The sequence below is a fragment of the Leishmania major genome, chromosome 32 (genome assembly GCF_000002725.2).
Source record: "Leishmania major strain Friedlin complete genome, chromosome 32".
NCBI lineage: Eukaryota > Euglenozoa > Kinetoplastea > Trypanosomatida > Trypanosomatidae > Leishmania > Leishmania major.
In genome coordinates, this window is record NC_007273.2 from 276,473 (window position 1) to 296,957 (window position 20,485).

Here is a 20,485-nt window from a genome sequence, read left to right on the forward strand (position 1 = left end):
AGCGAGAGCGAGTGGATTCGATATTGTCACCTGTATATGTGTAATGTGCCCGTAGATCCTCTGCTAGGGTGATGTACAGTCTCATGGGAGAAAATGCTGCGCAGCCGGCCTGGACAGGAGCGCCCCTCCGCGTGCAAGTGTGCTATAATGTTGAGCTGCCGAAAGGCTGCCGCGCATGGTGAGCCCTTCCGCGCTGCACAGATCCTCTACTCGACTTGCCATGCAAGCACGCTGTACAGCCCATATGTTCATGCATGACAGATGCTGCATATGCGCTGCTGCTTGCCTCTCTCATGGCCGTACGCCAGATCACGGTACTCGTTGCCCTGCGCTCGCTCGTGTGAGCTCTCTTGTGGCCTCGCCCTTTTCTGTTCTCAGTCGCGGAACGCTTTTGTCGAGCCATTCCCCCCCCCCTCCCCCTTCCCCGCTCCCTTCTTCTTTTCGTTCGTCCGCTCCACTCGCCCGCATGCATATGAGTATATCCTCGCAAAGCGTGCGTCTTGACTGTGCACCTCCACCCTCCCCCCTGGTCACTGCCCCCGCTTCCCCCCACCCACTCCCACGCAGTCGGCCGGCTTCTCATTCTCCTTTTCTGCACCGTCGCGTGCTTCGCAGCTCACGTCTCGCACCCCCATTCTTCGTCTCTCTTTCTCTCTTTTGTTGTTGTTGTTGTTCGTTTCCTCTTGCGCACAAAGTGCAGTGGCAAAGCGGACAGAACAACAACAACAAAAGAAAAAGATACAACGATGGGGCTTGACATTCTCGAGATCGACACGACCACTCCCCACCCTGGCGTCACGATTGACGGCACTACTGCGCAGCGCGAGACCAACGGCGGGTGGGTGACGCTGCGGGCGAAGACGCCACTGTCGGCCACGAATCATCAGTGGGCCATTCGAATCATCGATCAAGGCGAAGGCGCAGATGGATCTGGCTTGATGATAGGCCTGCTTCCCCAGCTCAGCGCGCAGCTGGCAAGCGCGACCGGTAGCAAGTACATTTCTGAACTCGGCGGCTGGTGTCTCTCGCGGGCTGGCGACACCTACGGCGCGTGGAAGTGCGACCGGTTCCCCTACTCGACGGACTGCGTCGTTGAGTTCGACTGGGACGCCGTGACGGGCACCCTGTGTATGGTGAGCGGGAACAAGAAGGGCACCGGCCACATCCCTGGCCTCAAAGAGAGCGACGTGCTGTACCCGGCCGTCTCCATGTACTACCTGAACCAGAAGGTGGCCTTTGTGTAATGACCTATTGGTGTCGCGTTTGACAAACAGCGTCGCGACTGCCCCGCGCTTGCTGGACCACCTGCTACCAGTGGCATGGCCGCTGCTGTTGCTGGGGCTGCTGCTCTCTTCGATTTTGTTCTTGTCGTCTACCCCATCGTTCTCAGCGCTGAGGGGCGCCGTGCAGCGCGGTGTTTCTTCTCTGCTCTTGTCGGCGTCTGCGTGCACCTGTTCGCACCTTGGTCACTTCCCCCTCCAAGGTGCCGCTGGCCCTGCGGCCTTTGCTCCCTCCTTCCACACAACGTCTTTTTTTTCAGGTTGCCGCACCAGCAGCCGCACAAGACAAACCTGCGACCAACGGACGTGAATGCCGGAGAGAAGATAAAGGCAACTCGAAGACACGCCGACACGAGGGCCGTGAGGACGGGCTGGTTGGTGATGGCCCAGCTGAGCACCCTGAGCCCTTGCTCCCACTCCTTGTCTTAACAGAGCGCCGAGTAACACGGCTCTCTGTGCGAGTTTCCGTGATTATTCCGCTTGGACCAAACAAACAGCGGCAACAAAAAAAAGAAGGAACGGTGCGGATGCGCCTCCCCCGTGCACGTGTGCGTGTCTCTCTCCCGCCTCTTTGGTTGGTCTGGCAGATGATCCGCAGCACTCATTTGCTCCTCTCTTCCAGGCGACCCCTCCTGCTGATGCTGTCTTTTCCTTTCTGTCACCCTTTCTCTCTTGCACACTGCGGATCTTGTCTTTTGCCTGTCCTGCTCCCCACCCCTTTTGTTTTCGCGTCTTCCTTCCCTGATAGACGCACACGCACGACAACATTTATGCATGTGCTCCGGACTCATTTCATAGCCATGGATGTAGCCGACCACGAGAGGGAGCGGCAGACGTCTCTGACGAGCGGTGCCAGCTTCACACACGATTCCACACAACAGGAACACAGACGAGGACTGCTTGCTGCAGCTTCTCTTTCTCTCGTCCAGCATCTCACTTCCACAGTATCCGCGGACTCTGCTTGGGTCTTCTTTTTGTATTTTATGTTTGCTTGGCCTGCTTGTCTGTCGATTGAACGCCGTGCCTCTGGTGCGTGGTGGCTGCTGCTTATCCTGCATCTTCTTCTGTTGCCCCCCTCCCCCCCCCTCTGCCCTCTTGGCGCTCTCCTTCGCAGGAGTTTAGAGGCTCAGGGCGCTCTCGTGTTTGTTGGGATTCCTGTGACTCTATCGCGATGTGTCAGCACGCATTATTAGCGGGCTGTTTTGTCGGGGGGATTTCTCTGGAAGCCTTCCCCGCGTTGCTGCCGGTCTCTCTTTCTCTGTCCCACTTCCCTCTATCCTGCTGCTAGGGTGGTTCTGGGAGAGGTGCTGCGTTCAACTTTTTTTTTGTGTGAGTAGATGCCGCCGCGTTCGCGCTGCCTTGCGTCTGTGTCTCTGCCGCTTTCATCCGTCTCAACGGAAAACGATTGGTGGTGGCCCGTGCGCAGCCCAGCCGCAACATTGTTTTCGTGGACAAACCGTCCTTTGAGAGAAAGGGAGAGAGAGAGAGAGAGAGGTGTGCGTGTGCGTGTGTGTGTGTGTGTGTGCGTGCGTGTAAGAGCAGATCAAGCTCTGTGCGGCCGCGTTCGCTCTAGCCGGAAGCGAGACCCTCACAAGCTCAAAGGGCCGCAGGTGAGCACGCCGGCACTCATTGCCTTCCCCACGGGCCTTGGCGTGTGTTTTTCATGGACCCGTCCAGCTTTTCGCCTAGCTAGATCATTGGCTTCCGCAATGTCTCGGCGGTCGTCCAGGTGTCGCAGGCGCCGGCTATTGCACGTATGGCGTCCTCCGCCACCACCTCAGCGCGGAGACTGCCGAACACGTCAAAAGTCGTCTTGGTTAGCCACAAGTCTACGTGCGAGCGCGCGACGCCTTGCGTGTCGCAGAACCGCACCCAGGCGCTGTTCTCCGTAGCCAGCAGCTTCAGCCAGTCACGATGCCGCGACTTCGTCTCCCCCATCGACGGCGTGTGCGAAGAGGGGGAGAAGGTGTGGCCCGTGGCTGTTTCAACCTTCTCCAGGAAAGGCTAACTTGATAGCATGGTGAAGAACGACTTCGACCACCATCGGAGCCTGTACCCGTTGGGCCCTACCACTCACCTGCTCCAGCAGCCCTTGCGAGTGTTAGTGCGCGAGAGTGGCACCCCCCAGCTAGTAAACTCATCACCGCACGGATCCCTTCCCTCTCCCGCTTTTGGGGAAGGGGGTCAGAGCTGATATGTCGGTGAACGCTAATCGAGTGCCTGGAGTGCAGCGGAGCTGCACGGGCGAGATCTGTCTCTGCCGACGGAGGAGTGGCTGCCCTTGAACTTCTCTGGCTTGCGCGCCTACTTCTCCGTAGAGGTGCTCATGTGGGTGATCACCGAGAGGGGCAGCCAGTGAAAACTCTCAGGGGGTGGCGTAGGCAGCGCAGATACGGTGGTGATCATCGTAAGCTCACGGAATCAGTCGCGGCAGCCCCTGCTCGGCTACGACTCCGCCTACAGCCCCTTCGCGCTTGCCAAAGTTCAGCATCCGCTGACGAAGGCGGTCGTCGAGTATCCTCCACGACGACGCGGCCATACGGTGGCGTTAAGGGGCGTCGCCGCGGCTGCCAAGCACATGGTGGCCTCATGTCGGCTTGGTGGCGACACAGCCATGCTGCGTTTCTCTTGTGGCAAGTGTGCCAAGGGACAGGAGCCAGTGTTTGTGTCTGTTGTCCTCTAGTACGGCTCTTTCATCAGCGTCCACCGCACCCTGCGTGTTCTCTCCCTCACAATGCTGGCGGCACGCCTCGTGCTCGGCATGCGCCTCGTCCTCAGTGGCTGCCGGCCTGCGCACGACCGTTCATTAGCTGACAGCAACGCTCTAGGTGTTGTCCAAGTTGCAGTTCGTGGCCGACGCGGCGCGCAAGTTCGTAGACGCTGCTACCGGCGAGTTTCGCGGCTGCCTCCTGTTTCTGCGCTCTGGCTATTCCGTCATCACCTTCAACGCCTTGGCGTGTCTCTGCCGCAGCACGCGAAGCGCCCGTGCGACTTTGCTGTCGCAGTGCAGAGCTGCATCAAGTCCGAGAATGCCCGTCGGGTTAGTGTGCAGGTGATCACGAATAACATCCTTTTTGGCACCTGGGGCAGTGAAACCGGCTGCAGGAGCCGCGTCGAGTTCGACAGGGTGCACTTTATCGAGCTCTCCATTCTCCTGCACAAACGTGTCTTTGCTTTGTCGCCGTCATGTAGCCAACGGCGAAGCGCGTCGAGTTTTCCGAGGCGATCCTTCTCGAGGTCGTTTCTATCCCTCAACAAGAGGCGTCGCACTCACTCTGCGAGCTGCACGACGCTGTCGAAGGGGACATGGCGCGGATGCAGTGCCCCGCGGAGCCATTCCGAGCGGGTTTTCAGTACCTGCGCGTGGGCGACTACATCATCGTGCTGCGGGCGCACAGACGCGTGAGCGCTGGCGGTCTGACGTCGGCGCATTGTATTCAGTGGCGCCTCACACGGATGCAGGAAGGGAACACAACGTACTACGTGTGCCACTTCTACGAACCGCCAATGTGCATTGTGACAGAAGCTGTGCACGGCCGCGAATGTAAAGGGTTTTGGCGGCTCGTGCCACAGTGCACGGGGCTGGCCCATCAGAATGGCCCTTTTGCTCCAGTGTCCGACACCGCCCGCAGCCTCATGGACAAGGGAGCTGCCGATGCGACCTCGCGCCGGCCCGGCGGTCGTACCGGGATGGGCCGCGTGAAACGCGGTGGCGGGCGTCCGCCACAAACGGAGGATGGGAGTGGTCAGCCTGGCGGCTCGGTGCTTTCCAGCGCCGGGCACGCACGTAGGTGAGCCTGTGGCGGCCGTGACACCAGTGAATTGTGTCTTCGCCGGCTACACGGGCCCAGCGCCGAAAGGCACAGAGCAGGGACTTATCGAGTGGATCGACTTTCAGTCCCAGTCGGATGCAGCAGAGGAGGAGGAGCTGCCGGCTCCTGACAGGGGCTCGCCGGCGACCGCCAACAACATTCCGCTGTGTCTGCTGGACAACAGCGACACGAAGGGGAACCGGGCTCGCAAGGCGGAGCCCACGCTCTCATCCAGCATCGTATACCAGGCGATTGCCAGCGGCGAACCTCCAGTGGCCAGCACCTTTTCACCCCCCGAAGAACCCGCAACATTCTAGAAGTGCCGGTTGCACAAGGAGATTAACATCACGTCCACTTTGAAGCAACTCAACGTGGACCAGTACATCTCCTCCACCTGACTGGAAGTGCACACGGACATCATGATGGAGTGCGCACCGGGTGGCTCGCTGTGGGACGCGATGGTCCGCTTCGGTGTGCCGACCAAATCCTTGGCGCGCCGCTGCATGGTGGACATCCTGCACGGCTCGGCGTGCCAGCACCGTGGCGGCATCACGCATGGCAATGCAAAGCCGTACAACACCTTCCTTGGGGCGGACCGCGTGTGTGGGGCGGCTGCGACTGACTCGTCCAGCATGGTTTGCGATACAAAAGTGTGGAGAAAGAAAAAGGCGGGGGGGAGAGGGGAGAATGGGGGTTTCCACCCCTGTGTGTGTGTGTGGGTGGGTGGGTGTGCACGCGCTCAACTGGCGACGTCTCTACCGTCTTCCTTCCTCTTTGCGCTGCGTTCACACTCAGGCCACGTGAGAAGTGAGTCTGCGAAGGCGGCTTTAAACCGGCTTGGGCGTGCGTCTCTGTTTGCCACTCGCCGTCAAGCTCTGTCTTTCCTCCTCTCTGTCTTTTCCTCTGTGCTATCTTCGTCGAATCCAGCGTGGTAGTCGTCGCTTCCGGCTGCTTTGTGTGTCGGTTTCGCTCTTCCAGACGCTGGCGCCGAGGCATGCTCTACACCCCTCCCTTTCCCAATAGCTCCAGATTCACGCAGCTACACTGCCACGCCCACACACTCTTCCAGACGAGCAGAGGGACACACTGGGAGACTGTCGAGACCACGTGGGAGTCGCAGTCGCCTTCCGCTTGCGAATTTTCAAACACCGCTCCCTTTTCCAGACCGCATCACTCTCTCCGTGTTTTGGTTTGCGGTGTGGCATCGCCATCGGTGCGCAGCTTGCGCCCTCTCCCACTCTCTCGCGCCGCGACCCTTTTTCGTTCCTGGACCCTGTAGACCCTCCCTTTCCGCGTCTGTGTGTGTGCGCGCACATGTGTGGGGCTGGACGCGATTATCTCCGTCATGCGGGCCAGTGCTCACGGATGGAGGCTGGGGTGTGCGTATTCGGGGGCAGTGGTACGAATGTTATCCACGCACGCGTCTCATCAACTCGCCGCATTAACTTTTCTGCTGCGAGACCCTCGACAGTTCCCGGTGGTGATCGTGGCGGGACGCTCTATGAGCGCCGTCACAGCTCTGTACCGCGTTCTCCCGACTGCTGCGTACATGATGTACAACACGGAAGCTAGGGGCGACGGATGCACCGCGTTCATCAAGGCTGACTACCCAGATCTGCCGCGTCCGTCGTCGGTGCGTTTGGTCCCACACACTGCAGCACTCCTGGGCCCGGAGCTGTGCGAAAAGAGTGGCGCTTACGTGGACATCATGCGAGCAGCTGCAGAGCCGGTCGGTACCGCAGAGGTGGCGGCTTCGTCGGAGGCTGACGATGGGGTCGCCGCCGAGTTCTGTGGAGGTGGGAGCATCCCTCCAGGTGCGCAGGATGAGGAGCTGCGACACAGCATTACCTCCTCCTTTACTGAGCAGTTCATATCGTTAATCGAAGATGAGTGCAGCCCGCCATGCGCGCATCAGTCCTGCATAGAGACAGTGCCGGTGCAGCCCGCGGGAAAGCGAGAGGCACGGCTGTGGGGCCGCGAATTCTTGCACCACAGCAAGCTTCACGGTGCCCGCAGTGGCTCCGTCTTCTCCCATCACGACATGCATCACGAGGCAGTGCAGCACGGCATTCATTGGGTGGTGCCACGATGGCTCATCGACGGTAAAGTGGATCTTCGAACAGCGATGGACGCATGGCGCAGTTTGTTGAGTCAGTCACGCCCCGGCGAGGTTGTTTCTCTGGTACTGTTCGTCAACGTGGATGTCGTGGACCTCACTTCCCTCATAGGCCATTCTGACCTTTGCGCGTCGCGGGAGAGGTCACTTTTGAGAAGCGACGCGGTGGAGAAAGAAAAATTGTGCCGAGCCTCGCCTCCACCTGAGGGCTGCGGAAGCTGCGCAGCCCTCAGGTGGCCCCTCCACGCTTCGTCGCAGCTGCGGGCCTCCCTGCTTTCCCTGCAAGCGAACGCAACTGCCTTCGCCGCATCCTCCTCCGGCCGCGCGCCGTCGGCTGAGGTGGTGGGTGCAAGAACACCTCTGCAAAGCATTGGCGCGCGGAGCGGTGCCGCAGCTGATCTGCCGCCGCGAAGAAGGAGCTTAGAGGTTCCTATTGTGAACTGCTGGGCTACGGCGCGCACGATGGAGATAGAGCACGCAAAACATGCACACAGACTTACAGTAGACGCTTTCAGACATCTGTTTTCCGTGTTCGACGTGCACCATCCGATGCACCGGCGTCGCCTGCTTTGCCAGCGTTCCTTGCACGAGAGCCTTCAGCGAATTCCAGATCCACTCCAGAAGTGGCAGTGGGTGTTGCACCAGGACAGCTCCCCGTACCCCGTGCCACCGTCTGATGCAACGCTGTCTCGTGCGTTGCCTTACGTGCTGGTAAAGGACGCGAAGGAGCAGCGCCGGCAGCACCAGCGGGCGTTCCGGCGCAACGTGGTCGATGCGGCAATGTTGCAGAGCCTGAATTCCCGAGGCCTCTCCGCGGCCCTCTCCACCGCGGGCAGTACCCGGGCTCTCGCCCCGTTTCCAAGACCGAGGTACTTCACCACTCTTGTGTCCGATGCGGGGTCGCTGCTCGTACGTGATGGGTGTCTCTCGGACCTCTTTGTGGTGGAGTTTCAGCCAACGCTGCTGGAGGCCGAGTTGAGCTCGCATTACTGGCGGTCGGTGCGGGAAACAACTCCTGGCGGGATTACAGGCTTGTCACTGAGGCAGCATCACGTCTTCCTGAAGCTTCTGTCAGCGGCCGAGGAGCTTGTAGCCGCAGCAATGCCCTCCACTTCCCTGACTCGCGATGTTTTGGAGAATGCCGTGCGCTTTCTCTACACGTGCGGACGGGGTCGTAGTCTTCTGGCGTGGCCGCTCACAGATCCGGCGGAGGGTCATCATCGCCTTCGGGTTGCCTTCACCTTGAGCTATGAGTTCTACGCAGACCCTCTTGTTTTTTCGCGTCGCTTTCGAGGTGCGGCACGTGCAGGCTACGTGGGGGAGGCGCAGATACGCCGCCTTGCATCTGGCGCTGACGTAGCGTCGTCCCACGCTGCTGCTGCCGCTGGATTTGGGAGTGCCGAGTCACCGTGTAGGACAGAGACACTGAAAGATGTTGTTAGCTACATACTCGCGACCATGAGGAGGCTTGGCTGGGTCTTGGTCTGGCAAGAAGATCATCATCACTGGCCAACCGCGGTGCCACCGCCGCACATGCACCCCCACATCAACGGTATGCCATCTGCTTTTCCGCTGAGCAGATGTGCTGGACCAGCGCTCCAGGAACGGATTGCCGCGTCGCTGGAGAGGTGGCGCCACGAACAGCTGCGGCTCCACAACAAGAGATATGACGCTGACGTGTCAGCTGGGGCGTTAAAGACGCCCTCGTCTCACCAAACGGTTGTGTCGACGAGGGCGGCGGCTGCAGACGCGGCCGCAGCGTCGCCGTACACGAGCCTCGATGTGTGGCAGGCCGCTCTCATCCCTGAAGACGCCGGCGTTTACCTGTGGGAAGGGCAAACGGTGTTTCTCGATGAAGGTTGCCCGGGTGTCATCGTGGAGTTCCGACCACCGCCGGCGGAGCTGTTCACGTCGATCGAGCGGCACCCGACGGAGGCGAAGCGCGCGTACTGGCGTGTGCAGCAGGACCTGCACGCCGACTTCATCCACTTTTATCGCTGGCGCCAGCACTGTTTTGCCGCGGCAGACCCGCGAGAGGTCAGGGCTGCCTTCACCAGCCTCCCGCATTACGTACGAGCACGGGAAATGACGCACTTTCCTGTGGTGGAGCTGCTGCACGCATCCCCAGGTGGTAAGCGACCGCGTGTGCAAGTGCTGCCGATACGCGCAAAGCAGCACTATGTGGGGTATCCGCGCGTGTGCGTCGTGAGTGGTGCGGAGCAGAAGAACTGGCACGAAGCGCACGGCCGGCTGGCGCCTTCCAAGGACGAATTCCGAGACCTGGTGTGGAGGCTCTCCACCACAGACGTGGACGACCGCTCTGCGTCGCGGGTGACACTGTTGCGGCTTCCACTCTCGCCCTTTCGCATTGAGGCGGCTGCGTTGCCTTTTGTGTCTCGTGTGATGGAACTCTCTAGGCGCCCTGTTGGCCAACGCACGCAACGCGCTCTGTCGCACGCGACAACTACGAAAAAAAGGCAAGCGCTCTTTCAGCGTTTGAACGTGGAGTGGGCCAGCTGCCATGGAAAAACCGTCGTTCACGACCGGTTGTCTGCTCTGCAGCTGCGGCCGGTGAAAGAACGTGCGCACATTAACTGGAGGTCGCTACCCACGTCACACCATTCCGCGGCAGCACTCTATTTTGCCTTCTTCACCGCTCATCCCGAGACTGTGCTGCCCTGAAAGCAGAGGAAGGGCTGACGGGCGATGAGACACTGCTGCGCCGCTAGCGTGAGGCCGCCCGTTGTCGACTTGCTCCTTGTTTTCGCTTCATCGTCGATCGTTTTTTCGCCGTGCGACTGCCGCGTGTCTCATACGCTATTGCTTACCGCCTGCTTCACTGTATCGCCTTAACCTTCACTCTCTACGCTGCTCGAAGGTGACTGTCGCGACTCGGGTGTACAGGTACTGTGTGTCTTCGTTCGTTTATTCACTTTCCATCGATTGATCCTGCTTAGTATCTCTCTGCTAGGTTGCTGCACCTCATCTACAGGATGCATGAGGCCCCCCTCCCTCTGCCCCCCCCCCCGTGCGCACGACAATACACACACACAAAACGGTGAGGCTGCGCAAAGCTCCCCCCTCCCCCTTCCTCATCCTCCCTGGTGCGGCTGCTGCGAGAGATAAAGGGAGGGAGGGCGGAAAAAGAGGAACTTTGGGACGCGTTAGCGTCCACGGCATCCTCGAACTCTGCCGCTCTCTTGCGACAGTGTGATGATACCCCTACCCCCTCCCTGCCTCCACAACCTCGATCCTGCTCTTTCTCTAGCGTGCTTGTGCTTCTTGTAAGGGTGCTGTGTGGGCGCTGCAGTGCTCGGGGACGTCGACGGCGGAGGAGGAGGTGAGGGGGAGGAAAAGCAAACGAACGGATAATGTGGCGGCTGTGCCAGGAGACGCGCGGGGCGAATTTAAAGTGGAGATCGGGCTTCGCCGCACCGTTCACTCTTGTTCTTGCTCCATGGAATGACGCAGGCGCCTCCCTCCCCCCTCCATTCCCCACCGCTACCGCGACAGCTGCTTATCCTCTGTATTGGTGCACATATATGTTGTTCGTACCTCTCTCATTATCTCCGTCCTCACCTCGTTTCTCATGATTTCCGCTTCTCCACTCCTGTGTGGCTTACGGCGTCATCTATCGACACACGATTGCTGCTGCAAACGAGAAAGCGGTTCTCACGGCGCCTCGTTACACACACACACACACACACACACACACACACACACACATATACACACACATAAGACAGCAGACGCACTCTGGTTCTTGCCCTTCCCCTTGCTTTTCCTCATTTTCTTTGTGTGTGCTCTACCACGAAAGGTTCGGACGCGTCTCTTGTCTCTTTGCGAACCCCTCTGTCTCCCTTGTTGCTGCTGCACCGACCCGCGGCTTCTGTTTTTTTTTTTGTCTCATTCCTTTTTCATCGCACCCTCTTGTGTGTGCGCGCGTCGCTGCCGGTGTTGACCGCGAGTGTAGGTGTATGTGCGACACGGGTCGGCGCGAGTAAAATTCGGCAAGAGAAACCTAGCAAGACACCAAGAGCGCGCGGTATTGGTCATCTTGTTTCTGTTGTGTGTCTTTGAGCACCACAAAAAGGAAAGGCTGAGCAAGGGAGGTCTGAACTAAGGCGTGAGTCTCTACGCAAAGCAGCGAGACTGCACATCGCGTGGTGGTGGCAGGGAAAAGACGATATATACAGCGGCCCCTCTTCTCTTTCGCATCTTATTGTTTCTTGCCGTGAGCTCCGACCACGTCTTTTTGCCCGATTTTGTTCACTTGTGCTTATCTCCTGTCCCTCTGGTGCTTTCAAAGGCATCCAGTGCGTCTTGATGCTGGTGGTGCTGCGAGAAGGTCTTGATCCACATACGCAGGCGCGCACCCGAATTCACAACGTCCTCCACCCCCTCCCCCAAGCGCGCGTAAACACCCATCTTCACCATTTTACCTATACACACGCACAAAGGTGTAACGCGTGCTCCCTCAAGACACTCCTCCCTGCTGTTTTTCTGTCACTCCCGCTGTTACATCTTTGCCTTTCCCTGTAGAGAACTTCGTTGATGTTTCTTTCGTTGTTTGCTTCTCTCCTGCCTTGCACTTTGCCCTCTATCGTCGACAGTGTGTTGCCATCTCCATTGCTGTTTCTTTTTCTGTTTTTCCTTCGCTGTCTTTCGCTAGTCCTGCGCTGTGCACACGTGTACCTTCACGTCCTTCTTGCGTCGGCGTCTCTCACACCTTTTTGCTGCTGTTGATGTAGGTTTTGTGTGTGTGCGCGCTATCTTTTTGTAGATTTACTGAGTTTTGTTTCTGTGTCTTTTTTTTTCGGGTTCTGTGGTTTCTGTAGTGGCGCTTAGGCTTCTTCTTTGTGAATTCACTCCCGTTCGGACTTCCTACTGTGTTTTTTTTTTTACTAGCGCGGGTGTGGGTGTGGGTGTATCTGCCTCCCGCCCTCTCTCTCTCTCTCTTGCCAACACCCCTTCCCCTTCTTTCTCGCTCTCTCTTGCACGTTCTTTGTGCCTGAGTTGCATAACACCTCGGCACGCGCTTGTTTTGCCCACCCTTCATCTTTTGTGTGTCTGTGTGCTTTATGGATTTTGTTTTTGTTCTTTTCGTCACCGCTCTCGCATTCCAAACTCTCTGGTATCATTCTCTTTTCGTTGATCCACCTCATACACCCTCCCTCTCCTCCTCTCCCCAAAAGAAAGCACAAAAAGAAAACAAAAGAAAAGGTGGCGCACACGACTTCCTCTGCCCTCCTTCCCCCCTGATCTCACCATATCTTTTTTTTTTTGTGTGTGCTCTTCACTTGTGTGGGTTTGACCTCCCTACCGCGCTTCATCTTTGGCGCCCTCGTTTCACTGCTGCTGAAAGACACTGTGGTGCGCGTCGGCTCAGCAACGCGATCGTGTAAAGTGGGAAGGGGTTTTTACTGCGCTCTTACGCGTCTTTCTCTCCGCCTATATATCATCTGTGTGTGCGTGTGCGTGACCCGTGACTGCTTATAATATTTGCTGATTCAACAGCAGCAGTTTTTTCTTGCTGTTTTCATGCTTGCATCCGCTCTCCTTCCTGCATCATCCTTTTTCGGCCTCCTCCCCAACCTTTTCCACTAAATTTGCACCTCCACCATTTGGGTGTAGTCAGCTCTTCTTTTCGTTCGCGCCTGCGCGCCTTTTCTCTCAGATCTTCGTGTTCCTCCCCCCACCCCACGCTTCTTCTGCCCCTCGTTGTTGAGTGTGTGTGTGTGTGTGTGTGTGCCTGCGCTGCGTGTCCTCTTTTTCTTTTGTGTTGTACGCGCCCTTCTTGTATATATATATATATATATATACAGCCATACATATATATATGTGTCTTTCTTTGTGCACACAAGCTTTTGTGTGTGGGTGTTTTCTTTTGTCTCTCCTGCTCTCTTTCGCTGCGTGGGTGCGGGTGTCGATGTGTCTTTGCCTTTACTCGGCTTCACCTTTTTTTGCTTTGCCTTTCTCGTTTTTTTCTCGTTGAGCACTTTGGTTATACGCGCGTGCGCTTTATTCCATCATCGTTTCTCGCTTACTCGCCCCCCTCTCCCCGCCGCCGCCGCCCTTCTTTTTTTTTTTTGTTGTTGATTGCGTGCTGTTCGTTCCTCGAGGTCTGTGTCTGTGGCTCGTGCGTGTGCGTGTATTCGTCTCTCCGCACTAGCAGAAAAGGCGAGCCAACGAACACATTTTGTCTTTGCTCGCCTCTGACACTTTCTTCTCCGTCCTCCTCGTCTTCTGTTCGTTCCCTCTTGCCTGCTTTCTAAATCGTACCGTGTGAGGTGCAGTCCTACTGCTGCGTGTTGGTGTCTGGGTTGTCTGTCCGGGTGTTTGCGAACCTACCCTCACCCCTCTGCATGCAACAGCAACAAACAACATATACAAACGACAAACCAACTGACGTCAGTACCCACTCGTACTTCTCACACGCAGAGGCACCGTGCACGAGCAGACGCCATCTTTACTGTTCCTGTATTCGTTTCTGTCTTCCAGCGCAATCGACTCGTTCGAGCCTGCAGGTCCTCGTCCACCTGTCCTCTCTCTTCTGCCCTTACCCATCTCCCCTCCTTCTCCGTCCTTTCTGTTCCTTCACCTGGTGCCGTGTCTGTCGGCGTGTTCGCGTTTGCGTCTAGTGTTTCCCTCATTATTATTGTTGCGGTGCATTTTTGTTCTCTCCTTTCTGTGGTTTCTCCTGTGTGTGTGTGCGGGTGGGTGGGTGTTGCCTACGTTCGCGGGGGGGCACCCACCAGCGTATGAAAAGGCGTCCAGGCCTGGGTGTCTCGTCCCCTCGTTCTCTCTTCGCACTCTTCCCGCTCATCTTTTTTTTTTGCGTTTTCTTTTTTGTTGACAATCATCCGTACACGCACAATACTTGTGCCGACCTTCATTTCTAGCACTACTTTCACCCTTTCCCTTCCCTTCCTCCATACCCCACCACTTTCTCCACCGATTCACGCACGCGTACCTGTACTCCCTATTGTTTCTGTTTTGCCTTTGGTTATGCTCGGTGCTGTAGCTGCTTTTCCTTGGGGGGCTTTCCTTTTCTTCTATTCCGCCTTTGTGCTCCCTCCCACTCACTTTTTCCATCTCTCTCTCCTCCCCTCCCCTCCCCTCCCCTCCCCCCCACCACGCCACACCGCACCGGCCGCTGTGCGCAAGAAGCGAAAGGACGGCAAGCGAGGCATAGTCGCGCGTTGCACTGCTCGACGTCCCTTTTCGCTCTTTTTTTTGGCCTTCTTGCCCTTCCTCCGTCTTCATTTTCGTTTTTTTTTCGGGTCTACTTGTCTGGTCTTTTGGGGTAATCGGTTTGCGAAGCATTTCCGGTGCGCGAGTCCTTTGGTGTGTTGCCTCTCACGAGGACAGCACACGTGCAAGCCTCCACGCGCATAGTGACGAGGCACACAGGGTCATGCAAACGCACGCATTTTCTCTCTTACTTAGTGTCTGAATACGCCCTCACACGTACACCAGTGCAGGGAACACACAGCAGGTTGCGGAGTACCACTGCTAGCGCAGCTTCAGCGTCGACGGGAAAGTGCACTGCTTCCGCACACTCCACCGCGTCTCAGCGCAGCAATGCTTAACGGCAATAGCGTGCAGCCGATCATCATCAAGTCCAAGCACTCGTGCACCTCCAGCGATAGCAGCGGCGCAGACAGCACTAAGTCGCGGGGCGCACTGATTTTAGCCAGCGCGATAGCGGTGTCTCCGGGGCCGCCGAACGGGTCTAGTGCGCCAACGCCGTCTAGAGTCCCCGAGGCTGCGCTCGCCTCCCGGCAGCCGATTCCGTCGGGTGCCAGCCCATCCGTGACAGGCGGTGGCGCGACCACCGGTGTGTGGTACGACCCCACTGCCGCCAACTTTTCAGCACAATCACGCGGCTCCGTCATTCGCGTTCTGCCGACTGCTGGTGGCTACGTCACTGGGGAGCAGACCACTCCTGCGCCGAGCTGGACCGCCCCGAATCTGACGCATTCCGCTTCGCAGCCGGGGCAGCACTTTTCATCGCTGGATCTGCAGCAAAGTCATGCGATTAACACGTCCACGACAGTTGACACGGCCTCGACCATGATACGGAACGCCACGATCCCGGCGCACATCCAGTCCAGCCCGAGCCACAGCAGCCGCGACCATATGAGCCTGTCGCTGAGCCTGCAGAGGCAGAAGGGCTCGAACGCCGACGATGAGGACTACGCCGACGGCCGGCGCATCTTGATGCACAACCCGCTCAAGGGCCATCTCTTCAGCAGCAGTTCGGACTCCTCGCTTCACAGCTCCATCGGCCAGCCGGAGATGATCGCGGCGGCGTCCAGCAGTGTGCAGAAGGGGAGCAGCGACGCCGGCAACCGTCTCGACACAGCGCTCGGCTTTTTCGGTGAGGAGACGGCGCATGGGCTGGTTGCTGAACAAGTCGAGGGCCCGTGTGATGAGAAGCACGTGAACCTGATTGAGGTGCACGCCATCGACTCGGACGACGATCCATCCTTGCTTGAGGAGCAGGAGCCCCAAGTTTGCTGCACCATACCCAGTCTTCCCGCCGTTGCGTTTATCATGTGTTTTGGCGCTATCTTTGTGGGGCTATTGGGTTTCCTTCCCTTCTACTTCGTCGGCGTCCAGTCCAACGCACACACAACAGAGTATCTGCTGAGTGAGGCCATGAAGGGCGTAGCCTCCATCACGCAGAACAGCCTGGCGATACTTCCCGCGTTTGTTCACATTGTGACGTTCAACTACATCAAGCGTCATAACACGACACTGGAGGAGACGAACTTGCCCAAAGACCCGGATCAGCTGCTGATATCGCTCCTCACGGTTCTCACTCGCTTCAACGAGGCCATCTCGTATCTGCGGTTTGTCTACGAAGGCGGTCTCTACACAAATGCCGGCTACACAGACCCGAGGCCAACCGATGCGAACCAGACCAGAAGGATCTACGGCGGTTACAGTCGCACGCACAACACGGTCCCCATGCTTGAAATGTACAATGAGAGCGTCACCGTGGTTGAACCGCCCAACGTATTGGGTTACTTCGACTTCCACCGCGAAGTCACGCTCCCTGAAGGTGCCATGAACCAGATTGTGAAAACTTGGGTGGCGGACCCGCAGAACAACACCCGCTGGCTGCTGGCCTCTGATAACACCACTCCGACGTACTTCAACTTCGTGATGCCTTTTGCCGTAAACGGCTCCCTTGGCTTCTTCGAGGCCGGCACCTCGTCGGACACGATCATCGAAGAAACAGTCACCCTCGTAAGCTTTCTGCGCAAGAACGGCCGCATCTTTCTCGTGGATGCCACGCGCAACATTCTTGTCGGTAACAGTTGGAACCAATCAGTGCAGAGTAGAACAAATGACAACGCGATCGGCGCAACCATCTACACCCCGACTCGCATCTACGAAATCACCGAGCCCATCATTCTCGCTGCCATGCAGGTGGTCAACGAGAGCGGTAGCTTGACGGAGGTGTTGAAGGGCAAGGACACGGCCCTCATCACCTTTCGGTACAAGGGCAACAACGCATTTCTGAACCTCACAAAGGTGAGGGACTCGTACGGGCTGGACCTCGTTCTTGGCGTCGTGGTTGTGCGGGCTGACTTCGAGAAGGCCTTCTCCACCGCGCGCACAGCGGCCTTCACGGTGACGGTCCTGGTGGTTGTGATTGCCGCTGTGGTCGCGGTGGTCACCGCGTGGTTTGTCGTGCGGGAGATGAAGCGGCTCATCCCGCAGCTCATCCGCGCGTCGAACCTTGAGGTGTCCCGCGGCGACGGCAAGGATCACCGTGTGCAGGGCTGGCTGGCGTACATCACGGAGATTCGCGGCATTCACGAGGCCTTCGTGCGCGTCGAGCGGAGTCTGCGAGAGATGCGCACGTTTGTGCCGGCGGCCGTCATGACTCTGGCGCCGTCCGACGACTCTCACAGCAACGCGGATCTTTCTGACGGCAAGACGCGCCGTGCGCGTACCCGCTTTAACGCTAACATTGTCAAGGACAACACGAACGAGTTCTCACGAGTGGATGTGGCGATGGTGCTGGTGGATGTGCACCGCGCCATGGACACGATGGAGGCGTGTATTATTATGGATATCATCTCGCAACGCGCCGAAGAGCACACTGGCTACATCGAGTCCGTCAGCTCCAGCAGTTTCTTCGTCAACTTCGGCACCCAGTCACAGAACCCGCTTGTGGTGTCGAAGATTTGCCGCTTTGCGCTCGAGGTGTATCAGTCCGTGCCGGACTTCATGCGCAACCGCGTCGTCTGCTTCGCTGTCCGCATGCCGTTTCTGGTCGGCACGTGCGGTGCACGGCACAGCAAGGCTCGCGTGGTCTTTGACACGCAGCGGATGCTGGACATTTCAAAGGTGCTGTGGGACATCGGCTGCCACGTTGCCTCCACGACAGACACACTCTCGCACTTCGCCACGAGCAGCGCGCAGATCCCGTGGTACCGGATCGACTGTGTGCGCTTCCCGGACGAGGTTTCGCAGGTGACACTGTGCGAGCTGCGCGACCCGTGCTCGTTGCTGCAGGATGATGAAAATATGCCAAAGAAGATGGTTGATGGTCTCTCGAAAATGTGCAAGGGCGAGTACAAGCAGGCGCTTATGATCTTCGACTCGGCGCACAGCGAGAACGTGCAGCTCAAGCGGCTGCGCAAGATCTGCATTGACCGCATCGCCTCTGGCGACACAAGCAAGTACATCCATCTCATCCAGGACGTCTACGCGCTGGACGCCGCCCCCAGCAACCACGAAGACATGGCGGAGGGCGACGGTGCTGCGATGTACGACTATGACGCCGGCAGCCCCGTCGGGGTGGCGACGAGCAGCGGCGAGGTGTGCGATCCATCAAATGAGTCACCGTTGTTTGCATGCAGCTCCTTCGGAAATGGTGCGGGGATGCCGGCACCAGTGCTGTCGCAGCCCGCAGCACACGCCTCGTCTCCTGTCGCGCGCCACACCGCGCCAACCGGCCACTCGAAGACGTCGCCGACGCCGACGCCGTCCGTGACGACCGGCGGTGAGGCGGCCGAGCCCTCGCGCCTCACCGAGCGGGCCGTGACGGCTGCCATGGGTCCCCGCGAATTCCCTCTATGCGGAGCGCCGCAGGTGGCTGGAGCCAGTGGCGCGGGTCCTGGTCTCCCCCCCTTCCATCCACGAACCCCTGGCACTACAACGACGGCAGCCAGCGTGCCTGGAAGCTCCCCGCCGTTGGGCGCGCGCGACGACAACGCGAGCGAGGCGCCGTCGTTTCTCACGAACGCCTTCGTCTTCGACTCCTCCATGGCCTCCGTGGCCTCCGCGGACGCTGTTGGTGCGACTGTGCAGGGCGCCGACGAGCCGCAGGTGTTGCGGGACGTGAACCAGCATGAGTGGCAGGTCTCCCTCTACCCGATCGGCAGCGGCGCCTTCAGCTTCATTTATCTGGGCATGTCAGACGATGGCGTACAAGTGGCGATCAAGCGCATTCCCCGGCTGCACCGCGGCATCAAGGAGGAGGAGATGGTGTCCGAGGTATGCACGTGCGCCAAACTGCGACATCCCAACATTGTTCCCTACATCTCTTGCTGCGTAACCCAGTCGTACCTGGCAATCATCATGGAATACATGCCAGGGGGCTCGCTGCACGACATCATCGACAACTTTGGCAAGCTGCCTCGTACCGTGGTGCGCCGGTTCATGCTCGACATCGTGAACGGCCTAGCGTACCTGCATGAGTCCACCACGCACGGTGACGTGAAGCCGCACAACATTCTGCTTGGCGTGGACGGCGTCTGCAAGCTCTCCGACTTCGGCTCTGCCTCGGACAGGCTCACGGAGGCGTGCTGCGTCAACGAGGACCGCCTGATGCGCGGCACGGCCGTGTACATCTCACCCGAGGGCGCGCGCAACCATCCCTTGACCTCCGCCTCTGACATCTACTCGCTCGGCATCTCGTTCTTGGAGATGGTGCTTGGCCGCCTGCCGTGGAAGTGGGCCGATTCCGAGAGAACAGACGCGCTCCCGCTGCGCCATGACCACGAGTTTGTGCAGTGCCTCACCGCCAATGCCATTGTCGTCGACATTCCCGACGACCTGGACAACGACATGCGCGAGTTGGCGCTGGCGAGCTGCGCTGAGAACCCGGAAAAACGACCGACAGCCCAAGAGCTGCTCTCCTTCGCTTTTCTGATTTGAGAGCCCTGCTCCCCGTACCTGCCAAGCGTCTGTTGATGCGTCCCTTGTGTGTATCACTTCGTCGCTTGCCGCGAAAGGCAGAGGGACAGTAGAAGAGAAGGATACCGCTGCGGTGCTCTGCGCGATGCGAACTTTTGCCCTGGCTGCCCGCTCCCAACGCGCGCGCCCATGACGCGCTTGGCTTTCGGGTGTGGTAGGCCCCCTTTTGTGCGTGTCGGCGTTTTCCGTGTTTTTTTTCCACTCTCCGCGTGCGTGCGTTGCCTCTGTTGTTGTTTTCTTGGTTCTCTCATTTTTTTTTGTTCGGGTTTGCGTTCTTTTCCTACCGTTTTTTCGTTGTTGATGCTGCGCTCAAGCTGCCCAGCCGGGGTCTTTCCCCCGACAAACCCACCTGCCATTCCTTTCCTCGCCACTTCCTTGTACGGGAGAAGAGGCCAACGCAAAGAGGAATGGACAGTAATCGAGCGCCTTTGTCTTCTCCGCGTCGCCTCGTGTAATTCCGAGCACCTCATCTATCCCTACCGGCTTGCATCTTGATGGCTGCCCTTGTGTCGCTCTTGGTTCTCTCCGTTTGTGGGTATCTTTTTTTTTTGCTTGTTTCTCCTCTGTTCTTGCTGCTGGTTGCATTTGCCTTCTATCCTTTCTCTCCCTCCCTATTGTGTGTGTGTGTGTGTGTGTTTGTGTGTGTGAGTGGCAGTGTACGAGCACGAGTGGGAGAGAGAGAGGTCGGTGCACACAAGGGAAACACGAGAAGGTGAAGCATCGCGAACAAGAAGCCGCGTGAAGGGAAAGAAAAAACGAACCAGCAAAGAAGGGAAAGAGGAGAAGGCAACAAAAGAAGTGAAACGAGACGAAACAGTTGCGTCACTGTTTCGTCTCGTTTCACTTCTTTTGTTGCCTTCTCCTCTTTGAGGCACTCACAACCTCATTTCTTCGTGACATTCGTTTCGGCCTTGTTGTTTTTTTTTTTGATTCTTTTTTTGGTGGCCAAGCACACACTGTCTACCCGCGTCGCTATTTTTTTTTCACTCTCCCGCCTCTTTTCGTGTGAGTAGTCGCGTGTGGAAGTATGCGTTTGTATCGACGCCTCCTCTCTC

At 58.1% G+C, this 20,485-nt stretch overlaps 3 protein-coding genes and 1 pseudogene across 3 annotated transcripts, besides 1 other annotated feature; all 4 read left to right on the forward strand.

The window, feature by feature from the left end:
- Positions 1–746: 746 nt before the first annotated feature.
- Positions 747–1,244, forward strand: LMJF_32_0790 (conserved hypothetical protein; the record flags this gene model as incomplete). The annotated part of the gene is made up of 1 exon (XM_001685343.1): positions 747–1,244. The coding sequence occupies one exon, from the start codon at positions 747–749 to the stop codon at positions 1,242–1,244; it is 498 nt and encodes a 165-aa protein (XP_001685395.1).
- A 1,792-nt stretch (positions 1,245–3,036) lies between these two features.
- On the forward strand, positions 3,037–6,027 carry LMJF_32_0795 (annotated as a pseudogene).
- Positions 3,037–6,027: a sequence feature.
- Positions 6,028–6,497: 470 nt separating this feature from the next.
- On the forward strand, positions 6,498–9,890 carry LMJF_32_0800 (hypothetical protein; the record flags this gene model as incomplete). Its single annotated transcript, XM_001685344.1, has 1 exon — positions 6,498–9,890. One exon carries the CDS (start codon positions 6,498–6,500, stop codon positions 9,888–9,890), a length of 3,393 nt encoding a protein of 1,130 aa, XP_001685396.1.
- A 5,394-nt stretch (positions 9,891–15,284) lies between these two features.
- On the forward strand, positions 15,285–19,391 carry LMJF_32_0810 (putative serine/threonine protein kinase; the record flags this gene model as incomplete). Its single annotated transcript, XM_001685345.1, has 1 exon — positions 15,285–19,391. One exon carries the CDS (start codon positions 15,285–15,287, stop codon positions 19,389–19,391), a length of 4,107 nt encoding a protein of 1,368 aa, XP_001685397.1.
- Positions 19,392–20,485: the final 1,094 nt, after the last annotated feature.